The 17,503-nt window shown below is 37.7% G+C and overlaps 1 protein-coding gene across 4 annotated transcripts in view; it reads right to left on the reverse strand.

The window, feature by feature from the left end:
* The window catches only part of CNTN6 (contactin 6), a 305,105-nt gene that overhangs the window by 152,653 nt on the left and 134,949 nt on the right, over positions 1-17,503 (reverse strand). For all 4 annotated transcript variants that reach the window (XM_073009923.1, XM_007985017.3, XM_007985018.3 and 1 more), the window contains exon 4: positions 11,834-12,009. In XM_073009923.1, coding sequence (XP_072866024.1) covers positions 11,834-12,009 — 176 coding nt within the window. The remainder of the gene's footprint in view (positions 1-11,833; positions 12,010-17,503) is intronic.

Here is a 17,503-nt window from a genome sequence, read left to right on the forward strand (position 1 = left end):
ACTATGGCCTCAGAGAAAAGGGTGAAGTCAAGTAATGTGATGCTCCCAGATTTGTTCTTTTTGCTTAGTGTTGCTTTGGCTATGTGGGCTCTTTTTTGGTTCCATATGAATTTTAGGATTGTTTTTGCTAGTTCTGAAAAGAATAATGGTGCTGTCTTGATGGGAATTGCACTGACTTTGTAGATTGTTTTTGGCAGTGTGGTCATTTTCACAATATTGATTCTCCCCATCCACGAGCATGGGATGTGTTTCCATTTGTTTGTTTTGTCTATGGTTTCTTTCAGCAGTGTTTTGTAGTTTTCCTTGTAGAGGTCTTTCACATCCTTGGTTAGGGATATTCCTGAGTGTTTGTTTGTTTGTTTGTTTATGCAGCTATTGTGAAAGGGGTGAAGTTCTTGATTTGATTTTCAGCTTGGTCACTGTTGGTAGATAGCAGAGCTACTGATTTGTGTACCTTAATTTTGTATCTGGAAACTTTGGTGAATTCATTTACCAGTTCCAGGACCTTTTTGGATGAATCTTTAGGGTTTTTTAGGTATACAATCATAACATCAGCAAACAGAGACAGTTTGACTTCCTCTTTAGCAATTTGGATACCCTTTATTTCTTTCTCTTGTTTGAATGCTCTTACTAGGACTTCCGGTACTATGTTGAATAAAAGGAGTGAAAGTGGGCATCCCTATCTTTTTCCAGTTGTACATCTTACTGGTTTAATCTAGGAAAGTTGTATATTTCCAGGAATTTATCCATCTGCTCTAGGTTTTCTAGTTTATGCGTGTGAAGGTGTTCATAGCAGCCTTCAATAATCTTTTGTATTTCTGTGGTATCAGTTGAAATATCTCCCGTTTGATTTCTAGTAGAGCTTATTTGGATCTTCTCTCTTCTTTTTTTGGTTAATCTCACTAACAGTCTATCAATTTTATTTATCTTTTCAAAGAGCCAGCTTTTTGTTTGATCATTCAGGAGCAGATTGTTTAATTTCCATGTATTTGCCTGGTTTTGAGGGATCCTTTTGGAGTTGATTTCCAATGTTATTTCACTGTGGCCTGAGAGACTACTTGATATAATTTTGATTTTCTTCAATTTACTGAGACTTGTTTTGTGGTCTATCATATGGTCTATCTTGGAGAATGTTCCATGTGCCTGTAAATGGAATGTATATTCTGCAGTTGGATAGAATTTTCTGTAAATATCTGTTAAGTTCATTTGTTCCAGAATATAGTTTATGTCCATTGTTTCTTTGTTGACTTTCTGTCTTGATGACTTGTCTAGTGCTGTCAATGGAGTATTAAAGTCCTCCACTATTATTGTGTTGCCATCTATCTCATTTCTTAGATCTAGTAGTAATTGTTTTAAAAATTTAGGAGCACAAGTGTAGGTGCATATGTATTTATAATTGTGACATTTTCCTGTTGGACTAATACTTTTATCTTATATAATGTCCCTGTTTGTTTCTTTAAACTGCTGTTGCTTTAAAGTATGTTTTCTCTGATGTAAGAATAGTTACTCATGCTTGCTTTTGGTGTCCACTTGCATGAAATATCTTTTTCCACCCCTTTACTGTAAGTATATTTGAGTTCTTCCATGTTAGTTGAGCCTCCTGAAGACAGCAGAAACTTGATTGGTGAATTCTCATTTATTCTGCCATTCTGTACCTTTTAAGTAGAGCATTTCGGCCATTTACTTTCAATGTTAGTATTGAGATGTTAGGTACTATTCTATTCACCATGCTATTTGCTGCCTGAATATCTTGTGGTTTTTTTGATTGTTTGTTTGTTTGTTTTCATTGTGTTATTGTTATATAGGTTCTGTGAGATTTATGCTTCAAGGAGATTCTATTTTGGTGTATTTTGAAGACTTGTTTCAAGATTTAGAGCTCCTTATAGCAGTTCTTGTAGTGCTGCCTTGGTAGTGGCAAATTCTCCCAGCATTTATTTGTCTGGAAAAGACTGTCTTTCCTTCATTTATGAAGCTTACTTTACCAGGATACAAAATTCTTGGCTAATAGTTGTTTTGTTTAAGGAGGCTAAAAATAGAACCCCAATCCCTTTTAGTTTGTAGGATTCCTTGTGAGAAATCTTCCGTTAATCTGATATGTTTTCCTTTATAGGTTACCTGATGCTTTTGTCTCATAGCTATTAAGAGTCTTTTCCTTTGTCTCAACTTTAGATAACCTAATGACTATGCGCCTAGGTGATTATCTTTTTGTGAAGAATTTCCCATATGTTCTTTGAGCTTCTCGTATTTGGATGTCTAGATCTCTAGCAAAGCTGGGTAAGTTTTCCTGGATTATTTTCTCAAATATATTTTCCAAATTGTTAGATTTCTCTTCTTCCTCAGGAACACCAATTATTCTTAGGTTTGGATATTTAATGTAGTCCCAATCTTCTCGGAGACTTTGTTTATTTATTTTTAAATTATTATTATTATTGTTTTGACTTTGATGGACTGGGTTAATTTGAAAGGCTTGTCTTAGAGCTCAGAAGTTCTTTCTTCTGCTTGTTTCATTCTATTGCTTAGACTTTCCAGTGCATTTTACATTTATCTGTGTCCTTGATTTCCAGAACTTGAGATTGTTTTTCATTTACACTATCTATTTCACTGAAGAATTTTCCTTTCATTTCCTGTATCATGTTTTTAATTTCTTTAAGTTGGACTTCAACTTTCTCTTGTGTCTTCTTTTTACTTTTCTTCTTCTTTTTTTTTTTTTTTTTTGAGACAGAGTCTCGCACTGTCACCCAGGCTGGAGTGCAGTGGCGTGATCTCAGCTCACTGCAAGCTCTGCCACCCGGATTCATGCCATTCTCCTGCCTCAGACTCCCGAGTAGCTGGGACTACATGTGCCTGCGACCATGCCTGGCTAATTTTCTGTATTTTTTAGTAGAGACAGGGTTTCACCATGTTAGCCAGGCTGGTCTTGATCTCCTGACCTCATGATCCACCTGCCTCATCCTCCCAGAGTGCTGGGATTACAGGTGTGAGCCACTGTGCCTGGCCTCTGGTGACTTATTGATTAGCTTAATAATTAACCTTCTGAATTATTTTCCTGGCAATTCAGAAGTTTCATCTTGGTTTGGATCCATTGCAGGTAAGCTGGCATAATATTTTGGGGGTGTTGAAGAACCTTATTTTGTCATATTATCAGAATTGTCTTTCTGGTTTCTTCTCATTTGGGTACATTATGTCAGAGGGAAGATCTGGGATTCAAGGGCTGCTGTTCAGATTCTTTTGTCCCATGGGATGCTCCCTTGATTTGAGGTTCTCCCCCTTCCCCTAGGAATGGGGCCTCCTGAGAGCTGAACTGTAGTGATTGCTTTGCTCTTCTGGATCTAGCACCCAGTGGAGCTACCAGGCTCTGGTTTGTACTGGGGAGTGTCTGCAGAGTCCTGTAATGTGCTCCATCTTTAGGTCTTGCACCTGTGGATACCACCACCTGCTCTGGTGGAGGTAGTAGCGGAGTGAAGTGAACTCTGTGAGGGTCCTTGGTTGTGTTTCTGTTTAGTGCTGTTTTTGTGTTGGTTGGCCTCCAGCCAGGAGATGGCACTTTCAGGAGTGCATCAGCTGTGGTCCTATAAGGAGGATGCAAACATGCCCTAGGGACATTTTGTTAAGTATTCAGGTTTCTCAGGTGGTGGGCAGGGCGATAGAGCTTTCAAGAGATTATGATTGTTGTCTTTGGCTACCAGGACACATAGAAAAAGACCACTAGATGAGGATAGGGATAAGGTGTGTCTGAGCTCAGCCTCTCCTTGGGTGAGGCTTGCTGCAGCTGCTGTGAAGGATGGGGGTACATTTCCCGGTGTGATGGAGTTATATTCCCAGGGGGATTAGGGCTGCCTCTGCTGAGTCATACAATTCACCAGGGAAGTGAGGGAAAGCTGGTGGTCACAGGTCTCACCCCACCCACACACAGCCTGAGTCTTAAAGGCCAGTCTCACTCCCACCATGCCCCACCCGCCCCCAACAGCACTGAGTCTATTTCCAGGCAGCTAGTGACCAGGGTTGAGGTCACTGCCCCACACCACCAGCCTCCCTGTTGAGGAAGCAAGCAGACTCAAAGCTTTTCTGCATCTCAGGGAGCCTGCAGCAGTGATCCAGTTCTTTCAAAGGGTTTGTGGATTCTGTCGGCTTTCCTGGTATGTTCCTGGGGTAGTTTCGGGGGCAAACGTTCATGATGTGAGTCTCCACATGCTGTTCTGTTCCTCCCGGCAGGAGCTGCAAGCTAGTCTTGCCTCTTACCTGCCTTCTTCTGTCCTGTATTTACTGTTTAAACACCTGAATCTGATGTACTTTGTAGACAATGTTGGATATATATTCAGATAATTATATGTAAATTATTACTTATAAATGCTCTTTGTATTATATATTTATTTATATATAAATAAACAACAGAAATATTTGCCTCATCCTTTAATGTAAAAAATGTCACTGTAATTTGAACCAATCTTACAAATCTTAGAAGCAAAATCTTTACATGCTATGTTCATAAATTCCTTGAAACCATTTGTCAAATAACATAAGAGTAATACACAAGCATTTCAGCTTGTATATCTGTCTCAGTTTTGTAAATCAGAAACTCCTAGTTTTGATAGAATGGATCCCTTACTTTCTGATATTTTCCTCTCCCATCCCAACTCTTAGCCTGTGCAATTTTATTCAAATGAACTAAAAAGACTAGCTCCTGCTGAGTATAAGTAGAAGTAGGCAGTGGGAGAAGGCCTGAATTTTGAAAAAGTACCATTTCTGATAAGATACATAAATAGATTTCCAGCAGCGATAGTGTGGAAAAAATGAGGCTAAAGCATTGAATAATCTGCTTCCCTGTTGATTTTAAATATAAATATAACAGTGGCTTGCTATGATTTAACCATGCAACTGCTTACAGTCTATTTGTTTAAGATCTGAATTATTTTTAAAAGCAAAGACAAAGTTTTCTCCTTGATATGATACCAATTCATGGTTATGCTGTGATTTCATTAAGACAAATTGAGAATATTAAATCCGTTGTAACATTGTTTATGCTATTTGAAAATGATACTGAAAAAATCAATACTAATTTACCAACTTTTTTAATTTAAGAAATTAAAGAAAAAATATTTCTTCATGATTTTTGTTCAGCTAGTTCTTTTCTGATGTAGAAAAAAAGTCAAAATCATTTAGCATTTTCATTTATAATTAGGTATGCATTACCCACTTAATACGCACTTCACAATTATCAGAGACTTTACAATTTCCAAATGCATTTTTAAGTGTTATTTTTAAAGCTGCTTCTCCTGGGTCTTAATTTCATTTTCTGATATAAATGCACTTTATCACCGTATCATCGGGATCACGTATAACTGCTTTTACATTTCTTATATATGAAAGAATTTTAAAGATATTTGGAAACTCTTAACATTTATTTCTAAATGTGAGGAGTTTTGTTTCTGCTTATAAGACCCTAGCCGAAAGATAGAAAAAAATATATATATCACCTTTAAATACACAAACATCTTAGAATCCTTCTGTAAGGAGTCAAAGACCTTTATGTTACAACTTTACATTTTTTTTGTTTTTCTTTGAATATGGCATTAAATTCATGAGAATTCTGATTTACTTCCCCTGTCTACAAAATAAATATATATTTAAAAAGTTGTTTCAAGATGTGAGAAATTCTGGGTCTGCTGTAGGTTAGTTGACCTTGGGCAAGTAACATAGTTGTCCTGCCTTTTAATGTCTTCACCTGTAAAACATGGTTAAGAATAGCTTACAGGTATAGAATAAAGATGAATGGCATGGCAGGTGTAAAACCCTTTGCATTCCTCTGGAAAAAAATTATGATGATTGTAAATGCCTACATGTTTATAGCCCTTTAAAATGCATTCTTACTGCATTTTAACCTTGAACCATTTAAAATCAACCCTGTGATGTGGTGCAAGAATTCTTTAACTCCATCATATAAGTTATTATAAATCTGAGGTTTGGGATGCCCCCTAAGTATGTGTACTATGGTTTTAATAATATTAATAGTATCAAAACATGTCAGACTAACATATTTAAGGAAATAGTATGTGGTATTTAAAACCACTTTTTTTTTTTTTTTTTTTTTTTTGAGACGGAGCCTCGTTTGGTTGCCCAGGCTGGAGTGCAGTAGAAGGATCTCAGCTCACTGCAACCTCTGCCTCCTGGGTTCACACGATTCTCCTGCCTCAGGCTCCTGAGTAGCTGGGATTACAGGAGTATACCACTACACCCGGCTAAGTTTTTGTATTTTTAGTAGAGATGGGGTTTCACTATGTTGGCCAGACTGGTCTTGAACTCCTGACCTTGTGATCTGCCCGCCTCGGCCTCCCAAAGGGCTGGGATTACTGGCGTGAGCCACTGAGCCAGGCTTCAAACTTCATTTTATAAACAACTTCAACATCCTAAACATTGTTCAGGACGGTTCCATTGTTCTTAGGATAAGCAGTAAAATACAAAACTTGGCCTATTAGTAGTTGTATGGCCAGACCCCTGCCTATCTCGCCATCTTCAACTCATACCAGTCTATCAGTTGCCCTTGCCCTCTGCTTTCCACATAATACATTTGGTCCTCATAGTAACGCTATATGAAATGGGCAATACTGGCACACCCATTTAACCATAAATTAACACATGTACACAATGTCATACTGAGTGTTGAATATTGTACTATGATGGATTTTCGCATGTTTCTTTGGCATCTCATAATATCTCTAAATTATCCTATTGCTTGAAGATTAGGCTTGGATATGAAGGACTACCTATAAGTGGTTCCAAATTAGTTTTCAGTCTCAACCTAGAAAACCAGTCATTTCTGATCCTTAGCTTTCTGCATTTCAGTTCTCAGCTCTTTTGCCCACCTCCCCAAACTGTCTTCGATACTTGAAGATTGTTCACACAACTGCATTTCCTCTTAGTGTTCTTCCAACCTGTACTTTCTTCACCCACTTTCTCTGTCTAGAACACAAACTAACATGTCAAGGTTCAATGCAAGCCCATTCCCTTTGAAAGGCTTCCCTTGCCTTTTCTCCAATTCAGACAAACTTCACTACTTCTCACTTTGAGCTCCACTCTGTTATAGGTTAATTTCACCTTTCTCACTTCACTTATGTTTTGAGACAATGCAGTAGGTGGTAGGAGCATGGACTCTCCACTCTGTCTGGATTTGAAAACGGACTCTGCCACATACTGTGTGTGATTTTAGGCAAGCGAGTTCATTCTTCTAAGCCTCAATCTCTGCTTATCTGAAAGTGAAGATTGTGATACTCTCAGAGGGTTATCATGAGGATCAATGGAGCTAATTTACATAAAGAGTTTGGAACAATGCCTGCCACATAATACTTTGTAAGCGTTAGCAATTTCCTTTATTTTCCTTTTCTTCTTATTTTTAATTGTATTAAAGGTTTCACCTGTCTGCTCTGTGAAGACAGGAAGTAGCTGTTTCTTATCTACCATTTAATCTTTAGGACCTAGTGTAGTGCTTGATGCATATAAATTAGGTGTTCTCCGGTTGCTTGGAGGATGAATAAATGAAGGGTCAATTAGGAGGCTCCAGCCCAGCTGCCTTTCCTTCTGCAATAATGGAGCAAACTTATTTAAAATGCTAGCTGTGATTAAACATTAAACAGTGCAGGATCAAAAAGTCCCATTCATGACTACCTTTTATCATAAATGTTTATCTTTTCATTGGTAGAGTTATATATTATAAGGGCCTTTAAAAATTACATCTGAGTGATATCATGGGTTTCTTTCAAAACACCTATCTCATTTTCTCAAGGATGACATTTTAAACAGCAATGACAGATGTAATATTCTCACACACAAGTACAGAGTAATTCATTAACATACACACAAAAGGAAGAGGTCTACATTCAACCTTTACCACCAAAGTCTTTGAGAAATAAACGAAATTCAAAGTAACTACAAGTGATTTTAGAAGTCAAACTAGTTTTATCATTCAAGAATGCCAGGATGACAACAGAACCCTTTGGTGACTAGACACCTGCTGAATTTGTTTTAGGGTAGAGTTTGGGTTGGGGAAGAAAGGGATACTTAAATTAGGATCTACCTGAGTATTTGGAAGGACAGATTATATGACAACAGTGGAAAGAGACTTTTGTAATCAATTAATTCAAAATATACTTTAGCTAAGTCCAGAGAAGTGAATGACTTGTCTAAGTTACATAGTTGGTTAAAGACAGATTTGATTTAGGAGTATATTTCACCACAGGTAGTTTTTATACACAGGCCACATTTCAGGATGATTTCATGATGAGGCGATTCATGATGAAGCAGAGTGTTACAGTCTGTGTCTAAAACAAATTCAAAGTGTGCGTTTGGATTACTGAATACCAGGATAAAAGTGACAAACAAAAGCCATCAATTATCTAGAGGTATGTCCCTGCGGCATTTCTACCACGGACAGGGTATATTCTGAAAGGTTGTTCATAAGACCATTTGTTCTGAAGGTCAAAGTGACATTTTGCAATGGACTGCCAAATGACGGGAAGCAAGGGAGTTGATACATTTTTATTTTGATGCATAGCTTGTTCTTATCTATGAGAGTTCATAGGAGTGGGGCTTCTGGACCCGTTTTTCCTATCAGTAAGTAGATCGGCGATCTCATATTAAATGTTTAATCTCTGTCTTACTTTGGATTCCTTAGAAGCAGAGCCTGAGGCAAGGATTCAAGTGCATATGATTTATTGAGGGATCCTCTTAGGAGAAAGGCAGGGAGGGATGAAGGAAAAAGCAAATGAAGAAGCTAATTAAGGTGTCGCAGCTGTTGTCTAGTTTCAGCCTGATCCCATGGAGAGGTTTGGGGCATGAAATGCAAAAAGGAATATCTGTGGGTATTACTAGCCGGGGCTTGGCACATCACTTGCAAAAGCGGATGTGGACAAGGAAGCACCAGCATCTACTACCAGGCTTATTTGAACCATTCTGTCCTGAAGATATGGTTTATTATTTAGACAATTACTGTGCCAGCAAATGAAACAAAGAAAGAAGGCCCACATGAAGTGTGTGGTCAGTGTTTGAGAAGGACTCAATACCCTGAGATGAAGTGCATGAGTTTTAGAGTCTGAAGTCTTCTTTTTCTATACACAAGTTCCAACTTTTCTCTAACAACATAATTTAAGAAAGCCCCAATCTCAGTGAGCCTCAGGCTTCTAATCTGTAAAATGGGGACAATGATAGCAACTGCCTCCTACAGCTGTTGTCCAATTCAAGTGAAATAATATATGTCAAACCACATGTATTATATTTGACATGAAAACAAAAGAACAAGAAACTAGTCTTATAGAAAGTTTTAAAATGTAAACTAGAAGAGTTTTCCATAAGAAACTCAAGTGGTTTGAAATATATAGATGTTTGTCCAAGTTGAGAGAGGTAATAATAGTGAAAGGAAGAATTAGAATTGTCATTTCCCTAGGGTCCATAATGGATCAGGGACTTGACATTCATTTTCTCAGTGACTCCATGTCATTGTCCTATGTGGCGGCTACTGCTGTATTCTCATTGTATAGATTTCTTAACAGAGGCTTAATGTTGTTAAGAAATGACCTAATTTCATACTACTAGATATTTGACGAAAAGAATTTGAACTTACACCTCTCTATTTCACAAAATCTCAGCATTTAACTACTGTGGTTATCCTAGCAAAGGCCTTGTCTATCAAAATTGATATTGTTAAAAATTTATGAAGGAGGTCGTGAGGAATTATAATGAAGATGAAGATACAGTTCATGCACTTTAGGAACTTTTCATTTGGTTGGGGACTTGCATTTATACCCTTTACTCTTTCTGTTTCCACACTCTAGCACATGTCTCCCTGGATACAATAAGAAATATTTCAGACATGACACCACCACCATGTTGTGGTTCTTGTTTTTGCAAGCTCTTAGTGCCTAAGATCCTCTAAGTTTGCAGAAGAAAGATTAGTTAATGGATATAGGCCATTTTACTTTCTGCATTAATGGTAATAGAAATGCTCTTCAAGAACAACAGTCATACACCTTCTGCCCCAAAATGGAAAATTTTATGATAAGATGGGAAAGTTAATAAGGACAGAAAAATTGATTTGTCCTATTTAGCCAGATGAAAGCATATAATTTCTTCTTAATTGAGACTTTCTCTGATATGGCATAGACAAAATAAGTTTTAACTAGGGAAATTTCTAGTTGCAAGAAATTTTTAAAGCAGAAAGAAGGTATGATATGATAATGTAGGACATTTTAAAACATATTTTTGTTAAAAAGTACAGAACAAAGGAGAAGAAATAATATGGTTATATAAAAGAGTGCATTAATTTGAGATGTAGACATTCAACTGTTTTCAAGAGTAGATAGAATCATAACTCTAGAGAAACTCGAGGGTATAGCCAATAAACATGCTATATGGAGTATCCTTTACCAAAGAGTCAAATTTATGATTATGGAATCTGATTCATATCATGTGTATGTTGTAGGGTCATCTCCTACCCAAGCAGGAGAAATAAACAACTACTGTGGCAGAATCATTCAAAGTCTGAAACAGTTCTTCATTTCCATAACATAAGTTTCTATGTTATTTTGTTCCCTGTTATTTTTCCAGGTGATAGTCTTAGCTGAAATGAAGAAATCAAGTGTTATAAATATTTTTATCCTATGTCCCAAAGTAGCCACTGGCCCTTTTCCACCTTCTATTTAGGTAAATAGACTTCCACGTTCACTTCTTACTTCCATAGATACAAATACATTTGGATACACTTAGCAATGTATTTATGTGTGTATATCTGTATATATGTTTATGTGTGTTCATGTATGTATGTGTATGTGGTGTGTGTAAAATCAGAAGTAAGGCCATCCTCACAATGGTCAACATAAAGAGAACTCTGTGTAGACCAAGTGATCTCTGGTGTAGAATAACCTTTGGAACACAAGACTTGCAATGAGAAACAGACCCAGTTATTAATTCATGTATTTACTGATGACTGAAAGTTTCACAAGGTGAGTTTTGGGCATGTATTTATTAATAAAATTTCAGAACAATTACTTTTCAAAGTAAGAGATAGTGTAGACATTTCTATGAGCCCTGCAGGTATAGCAGCTCACTTTTTGGCTCCTTGGATAGATCCTCTGGGACATAATGGTTGGTGCAAAGGGAGAAATGCAAGCCTTCTACTTTATCCACATCAACAGGTATAATTACTCTCAAACAAGGCCTTTGCTGAATCCAATATGAAACATTTCAGTCCCTGGAAACATTATATATAAAGGATATTAGACGCAGTATGTCTATTGTTCATCTGCTAATGTCCCCAAATGTCACCAAGGTAATTACTTGGATGACATTTATGTGATGCAGCTGGACATTGTTAAAGTTAATATAAAACCTGCCTTTGGCAACCACTTTATTTCCACCTACATCAAACTGTGGATGCATGATCGCTTTTCTTGGGAGAACGCCCACCTCCCCCAGATGACATCTCTGCCCTCAGCTTTTTCTTCCTTTGCTCTCCACATTAATATCCAATGCAAAAGAAAAAGAAAAATAATGCTATATCATATATCTTTATATTAATATTTATGTTTGGAACTTTTAGGAATGTTTCTAAAAATAATTCACAAAATATAATAATGTTGATCTTTTCTCTGTTTTTTTTTTCTTTTTCAGAAGCAGGTTTCTAATATACCCAGGAATCTAGATTCACAAAATGAAGATTGTCAAAAGTCCATAAATTTATATTCATTCTCAAATATATTATTGGCAAAGCGAGATTTTTAAAATGTGTGCATCAGAAGAATATTATATTTTCAGAGACACAGATTACAAAATTTACCCCCAAACTCACATGCAAATTGGAGCTTTGCCTTCCGACTCAGAATTGTCCCCAGAAGATTGGTGGCCAGGCACTGGTACATGCCAATATCTTGATCTGTGTGGGGGCTACTGATTGCAAGATTGCCTCCATCCAACCTGTAGTGATAACTCATAGTAAAATCAATGTCTGTGCCATTTTGCTTCCACCTTCAAGGAAAAAAAATAAAATTATGCTTATAATATACAGAGTCAATCACTCTTTGACTTAAACAACATGTAGTTCTAATTCCTGAAACTATAAAAAACACCAAAAAACAAAACATGATTACATGTGGAGGGAATCCTACCAGTTTTATCAAAGGTGACTGTCTTGGTGGGTTCGGTGATGTCAGTAACTAGATTATTTGAAAGATATACTCTGTATACATTACATTCACCCAAATGTATACAAAGAGGAAACAGAACTCTTGACATGAGAAGTAAAAATCAGACAGTCAGTCAATAATACTGGCCAACCTATTCCTTTAGCGACTTTTCAAATAACATATACCTTACCTGAACATCCACAACTGGTAGCACAAAATTGAATGTCAAAATGATTTAAAGATAGGAATTCAAGAAGCATATATTAAAAACGGAAAGAATAATTTTACAATGCCAATTCAAGGCTGGAAACAAAACAATAATAATCTGACTACTTTAGAACATGATTGCCTCTGTTAGTATGTTACTTGCAAAATTAATCATGCTGAAAATATTTCAATGGTACTTAGAAATGCCAAACCAAAATTATACTTCAGCAAAGCAAATGCTGTTTGAGAGGTTTTTATTTTGAGAAGCAAACATTCTCTTGGCTTAGCTATTAGTCAACAATTCTTTAGTACATGAATTAACTAGCTGAAGGGTCTTAGAGGTATATTTACTTTCAAGATTCCTAACTAGTTTTAGAAATTTTATTTGGTCATTTTTAAGACAAATGAATACCTGATAATTATCTCTAACCAGACTCACTTTTCCTACCTTGAAACTTTCAACGCCATCAAAATCTCCAAATAGGCTTGTGAAGCATGACTCTTACATATCTAATGAGATACATTCCTAGGGTATAGGCTGTATGTAGTCGCATAGACCATTTTTTAAAATAGACACTTAAAAATATTGAATAATGACAACCAATTGTACGTCTAGAAAAATATCTTTTCTCACTCATTGCTAGGTTCATGGCTGAGGTCTCTAAAAGGAAAGGAAGATTAGTAAGACAAAAACATGTAATTTTATTTAATATAAATATTCCACGACATGAAAGCCTTCAGAAAAAAATAATCCTAAAAAACAGGAAAACCTGTTTTTTTTTGTTTTTGTTTTTGTTTTGAGACGGAGTCTCGCTCTGTCGCCCAGGCTGGAGTGCAGTGGCCGGATCTCAGCTCACTGCAAGCTCCGCCTCCCGGGTTCATGCCATTCTCCTGCCTCAGCCTCCGGAGTAGCTGGGACTACAGGCGCCCACCACCTCGCCCGGCTAGTTTTTTGCATTTTTTTTTTAGTAGAGACGGGGTTTCACCGTGTTAGCCAGGATGGTCTCGATCTCCTGACCTCATGATCCACCCGTCTCAGCCTCCCAAAGTGCTGGGATTACAGGCTTGAGTCACCGCACCCGGCCAACCTGTGTGTTTTTAATGCTAGTTTTGATGAAGAGTAGACAGTCTTGCAGAAGTATGATTGTAAAAAGAGGGTATGATCTAATGGTAAGAAACTGACAGGAACTTAGCAAGGCTTTTTTTTCCCAGTTCTTCTTGGTTTCTCTGTGTCTTTGAGGAGGAAAAGGGTGTTTCTTTCTTCTGGGTATAGAAAGGATACCTCTGGAATAAAGGTTTTATGACTTGCTTCAGAGAAGAAGAGTGAGGGGAAGGTGAGAATGATCTTCCTGCTTCTGCTATTTTCTCAAATGCCAAGATGCCATATTTTGAGGTGGTGTGTCCTAAACCCCATCACAGTCATCTAGGAAAACAAGTGAATGATCTTTTCCTATGGAATATAAACAATTTCCAAACTGTGTTTTTTAGAGTTTATGCCAGCTTTGCTATGATTCTCCCCTTTATACCAAAATCATATTAAAAATATTTTGGTGGCAGTGGTTAATTTTTTTAAAAATGGCATTTTACAGAATTAATTCAAAGAGGTTGGGCAGATGCCTGTAATCCCAGCACTTTGGGTGGCCGTGGTGGGCAGATAACTTGAGGACAGGAGTTTGGGACCAGCCTGGGCAACATGGCAAAACCCCATCTCTACTAAAAATACAGAATTAATTCATATGTCATTGACTTCTTCAGGTGCATCTTCAAACATCCCATGGGGAGAATCTGACAAATGCCTACCAAAGTAGAAAAGAAATATGAACTTAGGTAATCCACTACCCTGTTAAAGACGTGATGTGATGGATCAGATATCAAATCAATCAAAGGTTTTGAACCAACTCTGTTAACGTTCAAATTATTTAGCCATTTCCTGCACACTTGAAAGTTGAAAGACAACAGTCAAAGAGTACATTTCATTTGCGTATATTTTCTGTGATCATTTTTTTCCTAGAGGAATTTGTAGAAGCTGCTTGTTGTTTTCAATATTAGGGTAAGAAAAAAGTAAAGAAAAACAAACAAAAAACAAAAATAAAACCCTTCAAAACTTTTCTTTCTTTAGGCCTCTCTCAAGACACCAATATTCTCCTTGCCAGCACTCTAATATAGTTTTTGATAATTTGCTTACAGGGCAGGATCTTTACACTTCCATGTTCCCTATCGTTTTCAAAGCATAGGATATACCATACTTAGTTTGCCAGCTCTTTTTAATTTTGGAATCAATCACTGAAATAACTGCTGTCATCATTACATGCTCCTAATTAAGCTCAGTAATTGTTTTTCAACACAAATTCAAAGTTGTTGGCTTAGCTGCAGCAAATGAATTTTTCACAGTATCCCCATAATCATTCTGATCACTATGGTACAATGATTATTAAACTGCGCATATAGATCAGGGGTTCAACTCCTGGTGTGGGCTTTGTCCTAATTAATATGTCTAAATCAATGGAGAAACAGTATTAATGAATTCAAATGATTGTCATGCACACGTTTCTGATAGAATTGCATATTGACAAGTGTCATCCTATGATGCAACCTAGGAAGTGTGTTTTAAATGATTACTTTTAGCATCTGAATTAATATTAGTCCCAGAAAACATAATGGATGTGAGCTAAAACCTTGACCCTTTGTTGGGAAACATCCTTCACTTTTAAGTAGTTCAGTCCTGTGTCAAGAATAATGGCTGGGCCAGGCACGGTGGTTCACGCCTGTAATCCCAGCACTTTGAGAGGCCAAAGCGGGTTGATTACCTGAGGTCAGGAGTTCGATACCAGCCTGGCCAAAATGGTGAAACCCCGTCTCTACTAAAAAAAACCACAAAAATTAGCAGGGCATGGTGGCACACGCTTGTAATCCCAACTACTCGAGAGGCTGAGGCAGGAGAATTGCTTGAGCCCAGGAGACAGAGGTTGCAATAAGTTAAGATCACACCACTGCACTCCAGCCTGGCTGACAGAGCAAGACTCTGTCTCAAAAACAAAAGCAAAAACAAAAAAGAATAATGGTTGTGGGATGTGTTTGTTGGCTGTCTTTCTGTAATGTGTGTGTGTGTTTGTGTGTGTGTGTGTGTGCGCGCACGCGCGTGTGTGTGTGTGCCCGCGTGCGCATGTGCGGGCTTGTGCGTGTTGGTGTTTTTCAAAATTAGGCTTTGCTTTAGAATTACATGGTATGTTTGTTGAAAGTATGTGTTTCTTTTCTGAGTTTCATTTATTTTTAATTGACAAACAATGGTGGCACATATTTATAGGGAATAATGTGATGTTTTCATACATGTACGCATTTTGTAATGATCAAATCAGAGTAATGAGCATATTCATTACCTCACAAATCTATCATTTGTCTGTGGTGACAGCATTCAAAATCTTCTCTTCCAGCTATTTTGAAATATACAATACATTATCACTAACTATAGTCCCTCTACTGTGCAAACAAATCCCAGAACTTATTCCTCCTGTCTAAAGATCACTTTGCACCCTTTGATCCAGGTGTCCCCTTTCCCTTCCTGCCCCTCCCTGACTCAGCCTCTGGTAACCTCCATTCTACACTCTACCTCTATGAGTTGATTCTATGAAATCGACATTTTTTAGACTCCACATATGAGTGAGATCAGATGATATTTGTCTCTCTCTGCCTGGCTTATTCCTGAGCCCATCCCCAGACCTCTGACAGAGAACATCAAAATCTAAATTTTGAGTTTCTCTGGGTGATTGTGATGTACACTGAATTTGAGTCTGTCACCCCTGTGGAAAGAATCCTAGTCCTAGCTTTAACATTCCCTTGCTGCGTATACTTGAACAAGCCCTCTGATTTCTCCAGAAGTCATTTCACAAATTATACAATGTGTGCAATAATGTATATTCTGCTTATCTCACAGGATTGTTAAAAGGATCAAGTTGGGGGAAATGAATAAAAAGAATAGAAGGGCAGAGTGACCACATTTACAGTTTTCTTTCTTAGAGGCCTAGAGCTTCTCCAGACTTAAGGTTATGTTCATGACTAGGGTAGAGTAGACTAAATTACAGAAAGGAGTCTCCTCTGGTGACGAGGTAAAGAGGATTGTCAGAAGTCCTTTCTTCTGATAGAGAGTATATCCGGTTTAGAAATAATTTATGTGCATGTTATTTCATTTTTCCAAATGAAATACATATTCTGAGATAGAACTAAGTTCATTGCTACATGATTTTGCTAGATTTTCCAGGTATAAGCAATCCTTCCAAAGCACCATCTTTGGGTAACCCATTTCTCTTCCCTTTGCACGGCTTCAGGGCTGGACTTCATATTATCATGTGTTATGTGATCTTTGAAAGAGTAAAGGAGGCGGGGGCGGTGGCTTAAGCCTATAATCGCAGCACTTTGGGAGGCCGAGACAGGTGGATCATGAGGTCAGGAGATCGAGACCATCCTGGCTAACACGGTGAAACCCTGTCTCTACTAAAAAATACAAAAAACTTGCCAGGCGAGGTGGCGGGCGCCTGTAGTCCCAGCTACTCGGGAGGCTGAGGCAGGAGAATGGCGTGAATCCGGGAGGCGGAGCTTGCAGTGAGCTGAGATCCGGCCACTGCACTCCAGCCTGGGCTACACAGCCAGACTCCGTCTCAAAAAAAAAGAAAAAAAAAAAAAAAAGAGTAAAGGATAATCCTTTTTCATGGGAAAGCTTAAGCTATTTCAAAAAGTTTGCTTTTCATATTGCTTATTTTCCCTGAGATTTCATTTGCTGTATAGAATTTACTAAAAGAAAACGCACCTTTTTTTTTTTTTTTTTTTAATTATTATACTTTAAGTTGTAGGGTACATGTGCATAACGTGCAGGTTTGTTACATATGTATACTTGTGCCATGTTGGTGTGCTGCACCCATCAACTCGTCATTTACATCAGGTATAACTCCCAATGCAATCCCTCCCCGCTCCCCCCTCCCCATGATAGGCCCTGGTGTGTGATGTTCCCCTTCCCGAGTCCAAGTGATCTCATTGTTCAGTTCCCACCTATGAGTGAGAACATGCGGTGTTTGGTTTTCTGTTCTTGTGATAGTTTGCTAAGAATGATGGTTTCCAGCTGCATCCATGTCCCTACA

Source organism: Chlorocebus sabaeus, chromosome 22 (assembly GCF_047675955.1).
Source record: "Chlorocebus sabaeus isolate Y175 chromosome 22, mChlSab1.0.hap1, whole genome shotgun sequence".
Lineage (NCBI taxonomy): Eukaryota > Metazoa > Chordata > Mammalia > Primates > Cercopithecidae > Chlorocebus > Chlorocebus sabaeus.